The sequence below is a fragment of the Lonchura striata genome, chromosome 3 (assembly GCF_046129695.1).
Source record: "Lonchura striata isolate bLonStr1 chromosome 3, bLonStr1.mat, whole genome shotgun sequence".
Lineage (NCBI taxonomy): Eukaryota > Metazoa > Chordata > Aves > Passeriformes > Estrildidae > Lonchura > Lonchura striata.
In genome coordinates, this window is record NC_134605.1 from 21,529,086 (window position 1) to 21,545,644 (window position 16,559).

The 16,559-nt window shown below is 44.2% G+C and overlaps 1 protein-coding gene across 31 annotated transcripts in view; it reads right to left on the reverse strand.

Annotated features, from left to right (window-relative positions):
• NRXN1 (neurexin 1) overlaps window positions 1-15,896 on the reverse strand; it is a 669,257-nt gene extending 653,361 nt beyond the window's left edge. For 23 of the 31 annotated variants that reach the window (XM_021540221.3, XM_021540220.3, XM_077781937.1 and 20 more), the window contains exons 1-2: window positions 15,706-15,831; window positions 10,532-12,034 (exon numbers count right to left, since the gene is read on the reverse strand). In XM_021540221.3, coding sequence (XP_021395896.1) covers window positions 10,532-11,270 — 739 coding nt within the window. In that variant the 5' untranslated portion in view covers window positions 11,271-12,034; window positions 15,706-15,831. Of the gene's footprint in view, window positions 1-10,531; window positions 12,035-15,705; window positions 15,833-15,877 lie in introns of those variants that run through there. The other 8 variants (XM_021540205.3, XM_021540201.3, XM_021540197.3 and 5 more) reach the window with 2 other exon arrangements.
• Window positions 15,897-16,559: the final 663 nt, after the last annotated feature.

A 16,559-nucleotide genomic window follows, 5' to 3' on the forward strand; every position in this document is an offset into this window, starting at 1 on the left:
CTTTGGACCAAGAACAGTGACAAAAAACCCCAAAGAAATTCCTGGAAACTACCACAACAGATACATTGTTCACAGAAAAGTAGTGGAGGTTTGGGCCAACAAAGAAAATGTGATTTGAATATATTTTCTTCTGGTGAACTACTCGGAAAATTCTGATGTTTTTCTCACAATACTTAAGTCAGGAATGTTTTATGTAAGAATGTAAGATCTATATTCAGAATTCTTCAGTAAATGTTTAACTAAAGCAGACAAATTTTTGTTAATGTTGAATGACAGTCCATAATTTATCTCTGAAAAACTATAGGTTCTAAAAAAACCCTCCCAGGTTCTTTTCAATGTGATGTTACAGAAATTACTTTTATGCAATATCACAGAAAAAAACCCACAGAGAATCAGCTCCTGAGAAGTTGAGCAACAGTCATCTGAGAAGAATGTGGAGAAGGACACTGACCTGTTCTTAAATCTATTTACAAATCTTTTCCTCTATCACCCCACAATAATCTTAAGAATTAAATGACTTACATCAAGGTGTTTCTAAGGTCCATTTCCACCTGTCTCTCCTCTGATTAGGGAAAATGGGGAAAAAAGCAGATTCAAAATGCACAAGACTAGTATTCTCTTTGTCAGGACCAACATTCCTGGAAACTCCTGTAGAAATTCCACTGCTTCTCTAAGGGAGGATGCCATGTGAAGCACCAACCCACCACAGAAGCCTGAGATCACTGGGTATCACCTAAAGATCACTGTGCTTAAACACAGTAGTGTGTGCAGTCTGGGAAGGAGCTGCTGTGTCTCACCTGCCTCTCTGACTCCTGTCCCTGGATCTTCCAGGCCAAGAGTCTGACTTAACAAATGTAAAATGTACAAATAATTTTTGAAATGTAAAATGTAATCCTGTTGCTGTGCAACAACTAGTGGAATCCAGGTTTTTTTATACCACTTTTATCACACTTGCATGATTCAGAATCAGGGAAGATAACATTTTTAAGGCTGAAGAGCACTCTTTTTCCTAGCATTAGGGCCCTGTTCTCCCATTTTTATTAACAACAAATATAGTTTTTACACCGCAAGACCATGATTCATTCTAAAGCTATTCGTTATGGTTGTGCCCTAGACCATTGTACAAATGCTGATATGCATGTGAAGATTCCTGTTGTCACCTTTGGAAACAAAGGGGAATCAGGATAATAAAGAAAATTACAGTATTGAGATACAGATCTTCGTGTCTAGTCACTAATTCTGTCATTTTCTATACACTTATTCAAAAGAAAGTACATATAATTTATATTACATACATGCAATCTTCCTCAAGGAATCTTTTCTTAATGGAAATATCTCCTTTGGAAAAAAAGTCATTTTAAAATGTTTTCTGTTAAATCTAAAAAGTACAAAAGAGAAGGAAGAGGAACAAGAAAGTCATTCTGCATCAGAAATTCAGATGCAATTGAGAAACTTTAGAACTGTGATACACATTTCCAGATGCATAGGGTAATGCCAGTGACCTCCTTAATGGCTGTACACATTCACTTAATTATAAAAAGACAGCACTGTGGGAAGAATCAATCCAGTTTCTTTGCGTTGAAGCAATGCAAAGGCCTTTCTCTAGACAAAATCAAGAAGTCCAATATTCTCATTTCAAGACCCGGTGCAACATGGCACAGTCTAAAAGGAATCTGTGATTTGCACACTTGTGTAGCATTTTTGGGGTGCAACACTCCCACAGGCAAAGTCCACTGTTTCATAGTTTGTAATGGCAGCAACTGCAAATGGGACTCCACACCATCCATTTGTTTGGGGAATCAGGTTTTCCCTCAAATCATAGAGAGTCTTAAACATAAGAAAAATTAGTCATATAACATCACTCTTCCAGCATGGTTCATAAGGCACATGTTAAATTAATGAATAATTATAGTGATAATGATCAGGTTAATAAATATCAGAAAATATGAAAAGTATTTTCTCTACAGACATTCCCAGATGAATACTACAGGCAGAATCAGCAGGTTATTTAATTTGCCCTAGTTCTCCCTGTTTTCATATTCCTACTTGAATAGTAAGTTCAGAATCAGCAGGTTATTAGGTTTGCCCTAATTCCAAACTTGAGTCAATGGGACTTCAAATTGACTCCAGTGGAAAACAAAAACACATTTTCTTCAGATATCTAAAAGGTGCCAAATCTGCTACTTATTAGAACATAACTAAGTAATCGTAGGTTCATAATACACTCCATAGCACTAAAGAAATCTCAAATCTCATCACAGAATCCTGTTCTTGCAGACAGCTGCCAGCTACCTCTGCCTCATTTCCTGACAATCTCAAGGAAGGCATAACTGAGGCCACCTCTCACAGCACATGCTGCAGTGAAGACAGCCACAACACACAGAGTATCACCATACAATTCCAGAGGCTTTAAGCATTCCCCCAAACAGAGTAACACCATACCTCACCAGAAGGCTTCAGGAGTCTGCCCATACATAAAAACAACATTCCACTTTAGGAAGCTGCAAGCATCTACCCTTCTTGCTCTTTAGCCCAACCTTTTCTACCCTCACATTCATGCATGGCACCTGTGTGCCCTCTGTTCCCTTCTGGGGTTGCTCAGTGCACCTGGGCACTCCATGGCTCATTATTTCCAATGCTGCTCACCTGCTTTTCCCAGCTGTAGCCCATTGGGGATGAGGCTCAGCCACAGCCCTGCTCCCACTTACCACAAACTGTGGTGCCTATATTCACCCTCAGATTTTTCATTGAAAATGGAAGAGAATAAAACTAAAAAATTATGTGTTCCTTGACTAGGAGCAAGTGTTCTTGACTCTGCTCAGATATTAAATCACAGATCCTTCTACAGTAATAAGGAACCCTTTACAGTAATAAGGATGGCTTTTATACAGGTGTAATGAGAAGAGCTGAATTGTCTAAGGAGAAGTGGCTGGCAGGTGACAAGTTAAAACATTTCCAGTGTCTAGTCAGAACAATGGCAGACAATGACAGACAAAAAAATCAAGAAAAACCATACTATTCTGAACATTCAGCTATGGAAAGGCACTAGGAAGGCCTGTAATTTCAAAGCCAGCTAACAATTATCAGTTCTGTAGACTAAAGTGGTCACACAATAGTAAAGGGAGCTTCAGATCCTGACTTCCTCTCCTACATCCCTAATAGATATTCTGATCTTTCAAGTATCTGATGACCAAGAGAAAAGAGCCTACTGAAAGCATGGAGTAGTTTCACTTTACAGATAAGAAGGCAAACTGAAAAAGTGGTGTGAACTGGCCAGGGTCATTGAGAAAGCTATGTCCTATCAAAACCATGTGGGTTTTCCTACCTCATTGCTTCATTAGTTACTGCAGATATTTTTTCATTGAAGTACATATTGGTCCTTCTGATTCTACTCCAAGATCCTGGAGAATGGCTACTGATTTGCATGAATTCACCACATACAATTAATTTTTAGCTTGGCAGAAGAGCACCTGAGCTGAAAAATTGAGTTCTGCATACATGAAAATACAATCCTGGCTGTTGAAGTGCTTGTGATACACTCGATACCATCACCACAGTACAGAAGGAGAAACTGCCATTCAAGAAAGCACACATCTTTTGTAAAAGATTAAATTATGATCCCAGCTCAGCATAGAACTAAATAAAGGCAGCAAAGTACTATTTACTCTGACTTTGTTAGTCAATTCTATATATAACACAATTAAAGATATGTCTGTTACACCCTAACCAATCATTCCCTGAAAGAAGTATATTTGGTCTCTACAATTTAGTCCTCAGGTTCATAAAGGTATTGAACACCTCAGAATGCCCTTCTCTGTTCTGGAAAATCATGTGTTTATGAAGGTACACAGGTTTCAACTACAGCACAACAAACTGGACAGAGCCTTTTTCCAGAAACTGGTATGGTTTCATGTTTTCTAAATGAACATCAAACTTTCTGGTGAGTAAAACATCATATTAAATTCACCAAAATAGATGGATAAAGCTTTCTCTTTTAAGTTACTGTCCTGGGTTGTAAGATAAGCTTGTATTCTATTTGCCATCTGTTGGAGGTTGGGCAGGTTCGTTATCTCTTCCAAGAACAATGTTTTGCCCCGTAGAGGCAATGGTTTGTTAATGGGCCATTGACTGACTCACTGCAGGGCTGGAAACGTAACACCATCCCATTGTGAGATGCTCCACCCAGAGGGGGAAGCCAAGCACTTTTTTTTTTTTTGTATAAAGGGGTACCTTTTGGGGAGACAGAGCAGCTCTCTCTTTGGGGGATTTCCCAGAGAAGCAGCTTCCTTCAGCAGGACTCCCGAGAAAAGCAGCCAGAGCGCGCTGAGGCGGCGGCAGCAGAGCTCGGAGGCAGCCCCAGCGCAGAGGAAGACCGGCCCAACTGCCACCAGATCTTCAGAGGAAAACTATACCCTTCTAAAGATCACCACTGCAGCTGCAATTCATCAGCCACTGCAAGGGAACCAATTGTCCCAACCGGACTGCTACCAACACCCCGAATCCTCAGGTTGTGGACTTTATCACTAGTTTTGTTTGTACCAATTTCATTTGCCTTTTTAAATTGTTATCTAGTTTTCTCCTAGTAAAGAATTGTTACTCTCATTCCCATATCTTTGCCTGAGAGCCTTTTAATTTAAAAATACTGGTAATTCGGAGGGAGGGGGTTTACCTTCTCCATTGCACAGGAGGCTTTTGCCCTCCTTCACAGACTCCTGTCTTGTCAAACCAAGACAGATTTTGGCGCCCATCGTGGGGCTCGAGGGCATTGAGAGGGAAAAAGGATTAACAGTTCTTAAGTAATTTGGTTTTTTGTTGTGTGAAGAAACATCTTATGTTTATTAAAAGATACATGAACCCTCCAAGCTGCATATGTTAATGCTAGCCTCTACATAAAACTATTTATATCAGGAATATGTTTTTAATTGCCAGCCTTTTTCCCCATTCCTGTCCATCAGGTCAGTAATGATAAAGGGGTAAAATCCCACAAATCTGTAGTTAGCATCTATTGTAAAAAGAGAGCCAACCTTCAGCTGAGACAAAAGATCAAGTACATTTTGTCCAAAATGCCTGCAAGACCTGAAATGCAATTACATCAAAACACAGACAATTTTAATATATATTATTTCAAAATTCTGAATGAATATGACCAGTCTGACACAAGGTCCTACAGTGCTAGATATAAATTCTTCTAGCATATTAGCTGTCTATAATTCATGATACAGACTTAATAAGGACCCAGCATCTCAACTAGGCCCAAAGGGAAACAACAACCTCGCTATTTAAAATATTATTTACCTGGAGTACCAAGATCTAGGCTATAGGAGTTTCAATATCAGCATTTTGAAAGTATTAGTAATACTCGACAAGAAGCCTCCTTAGAAGATAATATAAAACAGACTAACAACTCCTACTTAACAGTATTTAAATTCAGTATTTAAACTCCTGGGATTTCACATGAGGAAGATATTGAAATAAATATCCTATCATATTGAATCCTGGCAAACAAAATACTATATCAAATTTCATTAGGAAAATTATGTAAAACTGTCCTTTAAACTGATATAATGATTGGTTTTTCATATGACTAAATGTGAATGTAACAGATGTAACAGTTCTGAATGACTTTTTGATTACTTGACTATCTGCTCTCGAGATTCTACTTTGACAACAAAGTCATCATTTAAAAGTATTAAATAAAGTGAAATAATGATTTAATGATTGTTAAATTATTGACATAATTTGTACATATACAGAACCTCAGTGCAATCTCTGGTGCATTTCTAACCCTCCTTCTAAACCAACATCACCCCAGTGGCCACTGGCACTGACAAGAAATTCAGCATGAAGAAGAAATACAGATCATGTATATAAAGATTCTGAAGTGTAAATCAAAAAGTCAAGTTTTGTTCACAGTATTTACTAGTCCAAAGTACATTTTGCTAGTATTCAAGAGGGATAAAGACCATGGTGATTGCTCTGTTAAGACTCACTATTGACAATGAGTTCAACAACATCTCACTCCCACATGCAATTTGCAATAGATAATTAATACCAAAAGAAGTTCAAATGTTTCATTCAAGGCATAAAGGGGACAAAATGGATTAAAATATCAAAAATTTCAAAGAGATATAAATATTGAATGGCTTTTTAAAAAGTTAACATGCAAAAGGTAATACAACAAAGACTGACGTATATACAACAAAGTATATTCAGAACCCAAACAAACAAATCTAAGTGCTGGCTAGGCTGAGACATCTGGAACTGACTTCCTCAAAAAAACACTTTCACAGTTCAAACCGTAGCTGGCATCAATTTCTGAATATCTGACAAGGAAGAGTATCTCTTACAGTGAACAGCTGCCTGAACAGTCCTCATTTTTCTCAAAAACCAGAAACTCAGTAGAACAGCTAAAATACAACAAGTTATAAACAGGAATAGTTTGAATTGCCTGAATAGATGTTAATATCGATGTAAGCAGGGAAGCTATAGTTTAAAAAGATAAAGGAGCCTGTCTGCAACTTTTTCAAGCCATTAGAGATATAGAAAAGCAGAAGGGCATGGAGTTACACGAAGTTAGCATCAGTGAGAAACTCTCCCCAACTCAATGCTTTTTTTAGAAGCATTTACTTCTTTTAGAAGCAACTACAATTTAGAAGCAGCTACTTCTTTTAGAGCTAACTGCTTACTTTCTCAGACAGGATAATGGACAAGGCTATTTTTATAGAAATGAGAATGAAAGGAAAACTATACCTTTTTTTTTTGTATAAAATCAGAAGGTTACTATTTTAGTTATTTAACAGGCAAAACAGGAGTTTTCTTTTGCTTTGAAATTTCAATCTAAGCAGCAAAATTACAAGAATATGGAGGTTCATCGATATGAGTAATGTATTCTCCTTACCTTCTAGGACCCTGACTTAATGCACTAAATATCTGACTTTAAAATTGATATTTTTAATAAAAAATCTCTCCTTATCATATCATCAAGCCATAAGAATTTGAGTAATTTCAGGAAATATTGTAACTTTCACTGAATAGAAGATTGAAATGTATGTCAAAAACTTATCAGAAAAGTGATATGACAGACAGGGTTTACTTCAATGCTACTCTTATTCCTAATAAAATTTGTTATGATTTTGTGTATTTTTTCTTCTACTGAATCATTGTTATTATGTGGACTAATATGCCCTTGCTTTTTTTCAGGACAAAGCAGAGATTTTATCTTTTTGAAGACTCTTGTACTGTTTTTACCCATGGGCCTAACAACCAGAGAACTGCTAGAGATGGTATTTTTCTTTGCCATGGAGCGCACATCCTTGACACTTAAGCAAAATTCCAGTCCTTTTTCTCCAATTTATACCAATGCTCCCACTGAAGAGAATTTAGATCCTATTGGAACAAAAGGAATGACTGAATGGTTCTTTCCTAGCTTGCACTGTTATCACAGTGGTGTAGTTCAGAAAATGTAAATGAAGCTACTCCTGATTCAGACAGGTATAAAACCAGTTAAACCTACTGAAAATATTTATATATACTTTGAGTTTAAAAAACAAAACAAAACAAACAAACAAAAAAATCCAACCCAAAACTTGAACTTCATTCTTACAAGAAAAAAAAATTAATTCAGGGATCATTAATAAGCTTTTCAAAGATGAAAATCTGTGAAAAAAAACTCACCAGATTTTCTCCTGAAAATAACTGAACTTGTATTAAAAATGGCATCTTTAGACTTGAAACTTTGACTCTAAATATATTACTTTTTAATTCCTAAACATGCAAGTCAGGGTAGAAAATTTTGTAAAGGTTGACACTCCTCATTACACTGAGGAACTCTGTGTTTTACCAGACTTCAGAAATAGAGAACAACAACAAATCCAAGAAAAAAAAATTTAAAAATCCAAGGGAAATAGAATTTAATTACCATCTTTCACCTTTAAAGAAAAGCATCAACTAGAACATGTGGTTATAATTTCAGATAAAAATGGAAAGTTGGGGAGTCTTCCTACCTAAAACCATTTTTAAACAAAAACCAAAACAAGGATAAAAGTGAAAACTCAAAAGACCCCTTCAGATAATTGCAGCCTGAGATGATCCTTTAGCAATGGCAATGTCTTTCTAAGGCTTGTGGGAAATTTACACATTCTGGGAACAAAAGGTGAAAGTTCTACAGCTTAATGTCTATGTTGGCTACAAAAAACTAAAGAACAGAAGCCAAGGTTTCTTTCTTGGCAGATATAAAGGCTTTACTTGTCCTTCTGCCTTTTCTGTTTTCTAGAATATTAAATAATTTATAACAACTCAATATCTTTTCTGGCACATATGAGTAACTCCTAATCCCTTCATCAAAACTTGATTGATAGAAGTGTCAGTGGATACCTTTTCTCAATTAACAGGTATAAACTGCAATGTAGTTCCATTTATGTTGCTGTTGGGGCAAATGTTGCCTCTGTTTCAAATGAAATCAGAATCTGAATACTTTCTGCTAAAATTTTAAGTCTTGCTATTATTTTATAAGGCTTCTCAGTAGTCAAGGGACATGTGAGGAGAAACTTGATCCCACTGATGTCAACTGTGAAACCACTAGCATTTAAGTCAGCATTTTACCTTAACTTGGGGGGGGATTCTAAATATTATTTTGAGTGCCATCTTCTTAAAAATTCCATACAATTTTCACTAAATATAAATAGAGATATGTATTTCTCTAAAATTTGATCTAAGCAAACAAATGTTCCTTAAAAATAGCCATTGAAACTATTATTATGTTAAGGCAATACTTTATCTGACTACATGCAATCATGTGAACTCTTTCACGTAAGTATTATATGTGCAAAATAACTTCAAATAAATAAACTATGTTTTAGAGTAAAGGACATATAAATTATAATAGCATTAACTGTAATTTAAATTACCATTATTGCTTTAACAAAGCTGCTACACCTCTTTTTTTTTCTTTATAATAGGGCCTAACTCAGAGATGCTAAGACAACTCAATATTGTACATACACCTATACATTATGTAGTATCATATTAAAAATTGATACCCAAATACTAAATTGAGAGGGTTTACCTAATATAAAAGATATTTCATTTTACAGTTTCTGGGAATGGGTGCAATTGAAAGTACAAATGACTAGTTTTCTGAAACTATTATTTGCTCCTATAAAAAATTATTTAAAGTGTTAATAGGGGTTGAATTTTTCACAAATGGCAGATGAGAGATAAACAGCTGATAAAGTAAACAGGATGCAGAATGACTGTAGCATTTTAGTATTGACACTAAGGACAGAAGGTGTTACATAATAAAGCACAGTCACAAATGATGTTTTCTTTCTTATAATGAGTGAAATCTGATAGAAATGCTAAAGGCAAATTATTCAGCCATAAATGTCATGCAGCCACTCAGTGAAGATCTTAATTTGGCCTTGATAATATCTTATTCATATTTACCTTTTATATTTTAAACTTAGGTCTTTGCTCTCCAATTTTGACATGATAATCATATCTTCCCTTGATACATTTACACTTATTTCATTTATACACCTTCACATCCTGCTCTAGGTATACAACATACGTAATTTCTATGCCTAAGGAGCTGCAAGCAATGGTACATTTACTAACAAAATAACAAAAACAGGAGTCCTGCATGCATCTGCAAAGTAAACATTCACATTCTTTCCATTTGCCAAAAACAATGGGCACTGAATATGAATCATATTTTATCCAGTGATTTATTTGTAGATGAGATTAAGGAAACTGCTGTTTTTCTAGGTTCCCTCTTCCTTAATAATCTACTCAGTCATTTTGTGGTCTTGGAGCATGTACTTCCCCCTTGCCCTTTTGTGTTCTCCCTGTCTAACAGGCATGGTGAATCGCTAAATATGTTGCAAAGCGGTACCCTTCACATTCATGTATAAACATAATCCTCTGTTTAATCCCCTTCCTCTCTGGCCACAATTTAAGGAATTCACAAATAAATCACTGATTTTATTTCAATGACATAGCAGAGGCAAATACAAAGTGGACTCTGGGTCTCCTCTACCCTACAAAACCAAACCCAGGTCATCTTTGCACTTAATCCAGTTAAATTATTCCCAGCATCAATTTCCCTGCTCCCCAAATTAATTACCACCAGCTGCTTGTGATAAGCATGCACGTCCCCTACCTCATCTCCCGCCGAGCGTGGTTCTAGCCACCCGCTGCCATCTGGGTGACACCTGGTACCCAGCACCCATCTCTCCTTTATCCGGAACAACCCAAAAACCCAGGAAGATGCTCAGATAACACCCTCTTCCTCCTCTCACCCAGCCTCACAGAGAACAGCAGAGTGATGGCACCATGGTTGGCCACAGAGACACGTGGAAGACATGGAGGAGAAGGTGGGGAAGAGGGGAGCTGGGTACATGGTGGGAAGGAAGGGGAGGGAGGAAGATCCACTCATACAGATGAAACTTCATGCAGGCCTGGCCTCCGACCCGTCCCCTCCATAGAGCGATGGGGAGGGGGGCGATGGGGGCGAGCTGAAATGGCCCCTTACCTTCACTGCAGTCCTTCCCTCGGAAGCCCGTTTGGGAGCAGTCACAGACGGCCTGGTCGTTGAGCACCGAGCAGACGCCTCCGTTGAGGCACACGTCGTCCCTGGCACACAGCCGGCTCTGCTCGTCATCCAGCCGCACCTCCTGGCTCTCCACCGGCGACGCCTGCGTGTAGTTCACCCGCACGTCTGTTATCCAGCCCTTGAAGGGCTCCCGGTCCTTGACGGAGGAGAGCGTCAGTTTTAGCGTCGCCGACCGCAGCTCCGGCGGGAGCCCTCCTAGGAAGAGCCCACTGAAGACAGTCATGTCCCGCCGTTTGGACTTCACCTCCACCCACTTGGCCTCGGTTCGGTCAATGATCAGCGTCGTGTTCTTGAAGTGGCGGCGGATGACAACAGCGTGCCAGAGGTTGTCGTTGACCGCCGTGTCCGAGAGCAGGGTGGCAGGCTCGGCACAGAAGATGGAGAAGCTGAGCTGTAGCCGCCCTCCCTGGGTGAGGATGAGCTCTAGGAAGTCACAGAAACCCTCATCATCAAAGTAGAGCACCAGCCCGCTGGAGCTGCGTGTCTTCATGTTGAAGCTCATTTCGCTCTCGCAGCAGGCGTTCCACTTGGGGAAGCGGGTCCACTGGCCCTCCGCACCCGGGAACTCCAGCCCGCTGCCCAGCTCAGCCCAGCAGCCCAGCAGTAGGGCCAGCCAGAGCAGCAGGCAGCCCCCGCGCCGCACCAGCACCGCCCCCATCCTGCGCGGCCTGGGGCGGGTGAGCGGGGCGGCAGGGCTGGCGGGGGGCGGCACCGGGGCCCCGGCGGCAGACAGGGTAAAATCTTGCCGGGCGCCGACCGCGCTGGAAGCTTTGGGCACGCTCACCCCCGCCCCGGGTGCGGGGGTCACTGTGGGAGACTCCCCGGGGCAGGGGGCTGCAGCTGCCCCACGGGATGGGGTTGGGCACAAGATGGTGCCAGGGGTCACCGGAGGGCACCCGCAGTAGGGGTAAGGCGCCGTTGGATCTCTTCACTGGCCGGCCACGCTCTGCAAAAGGTGTCCAGGGGTGGGTGAGTCAGCAGAAATTTTCCCCAAAGCCAACATTACCAAACTGGGAAAAAAACCAAGATCAGTGGCAAAACTCTCCTCCAAGTGGATCCACCAGCTCGGCAAGGCTGTAGCAATATCCTGGCACATGTGCGCCTCTTTTTACATCCTCTCCACCAGCTGTAGTTTCCCAGGAAGCCAATTATGGATCCAAACGCTGCCTCCCTAGGATGGATCCTCTTGTCATATCACAGCCTGTCTGCCATGGTGCTAGAGCAGCGTCAGCAGACGACAGGACTCATCGCTCGTGGTTGCTTGAGCTGCTTCAATCCCAACGGGGTTCAAACCCAGAAGCTGTCAAACAGCCGAGTGGCCACTTGACATGCAAAGCCTGGCAGCTCCTCTTCTCCGTGCTTGAAAAAGGCCAAGGCTAAGATCCAGGGGGGTGATTTTCCTCTATTGTTTTTGTTTCTAATCTGCAAGGAATTGAAACAGAATAATAAGAAATGACAACTAATAACATGTTGAATCACAAAGTTGATCAATAGCGAACATTTATGATTATTTTTTCTTTTTGACTGGTGTTGGACATTAGGAAAATGCTGCTGTAATTTTCAGGTCACTGAGAAATTGTGATAGGTTGCAGCGCTAAAGACAAATCTCAACACATATGTTTATACTAGATTACATTTTTATGGTATAATCTAAATGTAAACTACTTACCTTTCCAAAACTTTCAAATATTTCTGTAGTGCATTTTATTATTACAAGAACAAAGTCAAACAGAAAAGATAGTGGCTATTCTGCAATTTATTTAATTTTAATTTATTTGTGCAAATGCCATCACCTGTGAAGCTACAAGGTACTAGTCATACGGACAATGGTACCAAGCCTAGTTCTGGTTGTTTCTAATACAGGTCAAAAAAATAAAGTGGCCTGAGCTCCCAGCAGGAACTGACAAGCTCCACCACGCATGGCACACCTACTGGTTTATTTTTCCTGGGGTGAGGAAGAATTGCAATAATTTCTTAGATGGCTTTTTGCATTTTTTTAATGTTTTTTAAAACATTTTTTTTCTCTGCTACCTGGTTTCTTCTGGGGCTGGTATTTTCTGCTATGGCACGGAAAATCCAATTCAAGCCAGCTCTGATGTTGACATTATTCACAACGCAGATCAGCTAATCCCAGGTGTTAGTCCTCTGAAACTGGTTGCAGTATTTTATGTCTATTTACTCAGCTGCCCTTATTTAAGAGAACAAGGAGAGAATAACTCCTCTGTTTTCAAAATTATATATATGCCACAGTTCACCCTTATCCTCTGAAGAGGTCTCTACATCCAAAACGTTTCAGCGGACAGGCTGCTTTTCTCCCCCAGGGCTGCTGTATCGTTTCTGGAAGCTGTGTATTAGCAGACCTCTCCTGATGGAGGAGAGGATCTCCAACACCTCCCTCACACATCGCTTCCCCTTCCCCTCCCTTACGTTTCTTTGCCAGCAGCACTTCGGCAGGCACAATAGCACGGCCAGAGCTGCTGCCAAGCCCTTTTCTGGGCTGGGATGTGTGTGCGTGTGTGTGTGTATATGCGTGTGTGGGGAGAGGGGGCAGAGATGACCCTGCCAGGGAGAAACGTTTTAAAAACAGGCACACACCTCAGCTGCCTGCACCTGACACGTTCAGAGCTGCTAAGTCACCTCCTACTCTCTCTATATTTAATTTCATTCCTCTAAATGTCAACACGATTATTTTTATTATTTGCCACGCGTGAGGTGGGCAAGAGCAGCAAAAGGGAGAAGAGGAGAACACCCCCCCCAAACTTCGCGGGCAGAGGCCAGGCGTGCCCACCAGCAGCAGGCAGACCCCAGGCTTCCCCCACGCCCTCCCTGCCCCTCGGCAGGAGCCACATCTGACAACGCCGCTACCAGCCGAGGGATTTTCCGGCAGCTCCCGAGAGGAGCGGCGGCGGGAGCCCCCGCAACCCCGCTCCCCAAAGGGCCCTCCCGGGCGCGGCGGTGGCCGCGGGCTGGGGCGCCGCTGGCTTGCGGCACGGCGCCGAGCGGCAGCTCCTGCTTCAGCACCCGGAACAGCTCCGCCCTGCGCGGCCCGACGGGGCGGCGGCGCCCGCCGAGCCCCAGCGGCCCCGCCGCTGCCCCCGCGCTCCGCCGGGGCTGCGCTCCAGGGGCAGCCCGGGGGGCGCGCCCGGGGCGGGGAGGGGGCGTGCGGGAGGCCGCGGGGCCCCGCTGCGGCGGAGGGGAGGGAGGCGGTGATGGGGCGGGTTTGGGGGGTGTGGGGGTGCGGGGAGCCGGGTGCTGGCTGGCGGTGTGAGAGACGGCGTGCGGGCCCGGGGACAAAGACAGGAGGGAGGGGGCTATGTGTGAGGAGTGCCTGAGGTGATGAGTGGGGAAAGGAGAGGTTTGTGGAGACGGGTGAGTGGGGAAGAGGCGCGGGGTGTGTGTGTGTGTGCCTATGTGTATGTGTGTTCACGGGGGTCACCGGGCAGCTGCTGGGGCTGGGCTGGCCCCCGGGGGAAGGGGCGGTGGGGAGGGAACGCGGGAGGCGCGGCGGGGAGGGGGGCGCAAGGTGAGCGGGGCGGGCGCGGCGGCTGCAGGAGGAGCGGGGCGGAGGAAGAGAAGGGGTTTGCGCCTCTGTGCGCGGGGCGCAGGAGCGGGAGGTTGCCAAGAGCCCGTGGTGGCTGTCAGGGGTGGGGAGGAGGGTAGGGGGAGCCAGGCAAGGACGCGGTGTGAGTGTGAGTGTGTGTGAGTGTGTGCGCGGCCGCCGTGCGTGCCAGAGCGATCCCTACAGGTGTCCGCGGACAAGCCGCCGCGCGGGGATCCCACCTCGCGAGCATCCCTGCCCGCTGCCTGCCGCTGGCTGCAGCGCCTGCCTGCCCCCTCACTCACACACACACAGAGCAGCAGCAGCGGCGGCAAGAGCGGGGAAGGGAAAGAAAAAAAGACAAAAAAAAAAAAAAAAAAAAAAAAAAACGAGGGAAAGGAAAAAAAAAAAAAAAAAAAAGACGAGGTGGAATGACTGTAAAAGAAAGGAGAAAGATCCAAGGGGAAAATAGCCCAGCAAATAATTGCTTATTTATTACTGCCCATATAATTCACACATTGCCAATAAACAGCACAGTCAAGTCTAGTCATTTCTAAAGCAGAGGGACACTGTCATTCTCGGAAGAGGACAATTTATTAAAATATACCTATCTATGTATCTATCTATCTCAAATGGCTCTTAAGCACCAGGCGTCCCTCCCAGCGATGTATCCATGAACACACACATATGTAGCGAGAAATATGCACAAACCAATATAAATGTAGCTATTGCATTCAGAGCCTCGCCAGTGAATTCGTATGCTTCCCCCACCCCTTTACAACCATTTTATTTTCTTCCAAAATTATGATTTAGTCACAGGTGCCCCGATTGAGCCTTTTCAAATTAGAAAAAGAGAGAGAGAGAGACACCCATAGGTCAATAAATCCTTAATAAATGCCAGGTCGGTTGGCATGCACAATCCTTGGCAGAATCCTTATTGTATGAAATACAGAGCATTGTCTCTGGGTGCGGGGAAGACCAGAGTTCACAAATTACCGGATGAAATAAAAGGATCTGAAAAACAACCTTGCTGCAGCCAAAGGGAGAAGCGCTCTAATTCAAAAGCAGACTTAGCAGCATCATTAATCTTTTCCTTTCATTTCTACGTAATTTCTAGAATCAAAATCTTTCCAAAGCGGCTGGAATGATCGATTTTGCTCTCCTTCCAGTCTGCAGATGTATTTATTTTAATATGCTTATGATATAATTTCTACCCCTGCAAAAATGCACACCATCAGCAGGAACCTGAACAGTTTCAAACACGTATCGAAGAAGCCGAGTGCCCTCTTTCTTCTGTCACACAATAGAAAATGTCCCAAATTATCAATGCACTTCCCGCACAAGCCCCTCGTCTCTTTCAGACCGCCGCCGATAAATAACAACAATATTGCGATATCCCATCGCTGCCCCGGCTTCGCGTTTCACCACGGCAGCTCACGCCAGGGAGAACATGCAGCAGATTGATTTTATCGCTCAAGTCTCGCAGACCCCCTCTCCCCTCCTCCCCTCGCCTCGGCAAGGGGCAATAAATCACCGCATCCAACCTTTAACTTACACCTCCGCTCCACCATCTCCTCTCCTCGCCATCCACCTCTCCACAACGCCGCACGCAAACCCACCAGCCTCTCGCGCCGCCACCGCCACCGCCGCCACCAGCGGCTCCGCCGCGGCGGAGCGGGGCTGGTCCTCCGCGGCGCCGCTCCGCCCGCGCTGCGGGCGCGCCTTACCTGCGCGGGGGCCGCGGGGCCGGGGCCGGGCCGGGGAGGGCGCGGCTGCCGGGGCTGCCTCTGCCGCCCGCCGACCAAGCGGAGCGGAGCGGAGCGGGCGCTGCTGCGGGTGCGCGGCGGCGGCGGCGGCGGCGGCGGCGGCGGGCGGGGGCGGCCGCCGGGAGCGGGGGGCGGCACCGCCGCGTGACGCCGCCGCGCCCGTCTGCCCGCCGGGGGCGGCGCCGTGCGCGCTGCGGACCCCGCCCCGGCCCGACACAGCCCGCCCGGACCGGCACCGGCACCGGCACCGGCACCGCCGCGGCACGGATGGAGGGACCGCGCGGGGGAGGCTGCGCCGGGCGGCACCGCCGAGAAGCGAGGTCGGGGCGGGGGGCGAGCACGCTGCTGCCGGCTGGGGAGAGTCGGAGGGGTCGTATGGGCAGAGGGAGAGGTGCTGCAACGCTGGTGCAACACGGCGAGGGACCAGAGGGAGCTGCCGGCTTCCCGGGCAAAGCTCTTCTTTCTTTGGGGCTTCTTTTGTTGGTGGTTTCTTTCAGTTTGGCGAGGGTTGGTTGGTTGGTTGGGTTTCTTTTGTTGTTGTTTTGGTGGTACCACTACTACTACTACTAATTATCATTATAATAATCTTTATTATCATTATCGTTCTGTCATCTTTTTTCATGTCCCGGAACTGAGGTTTGCC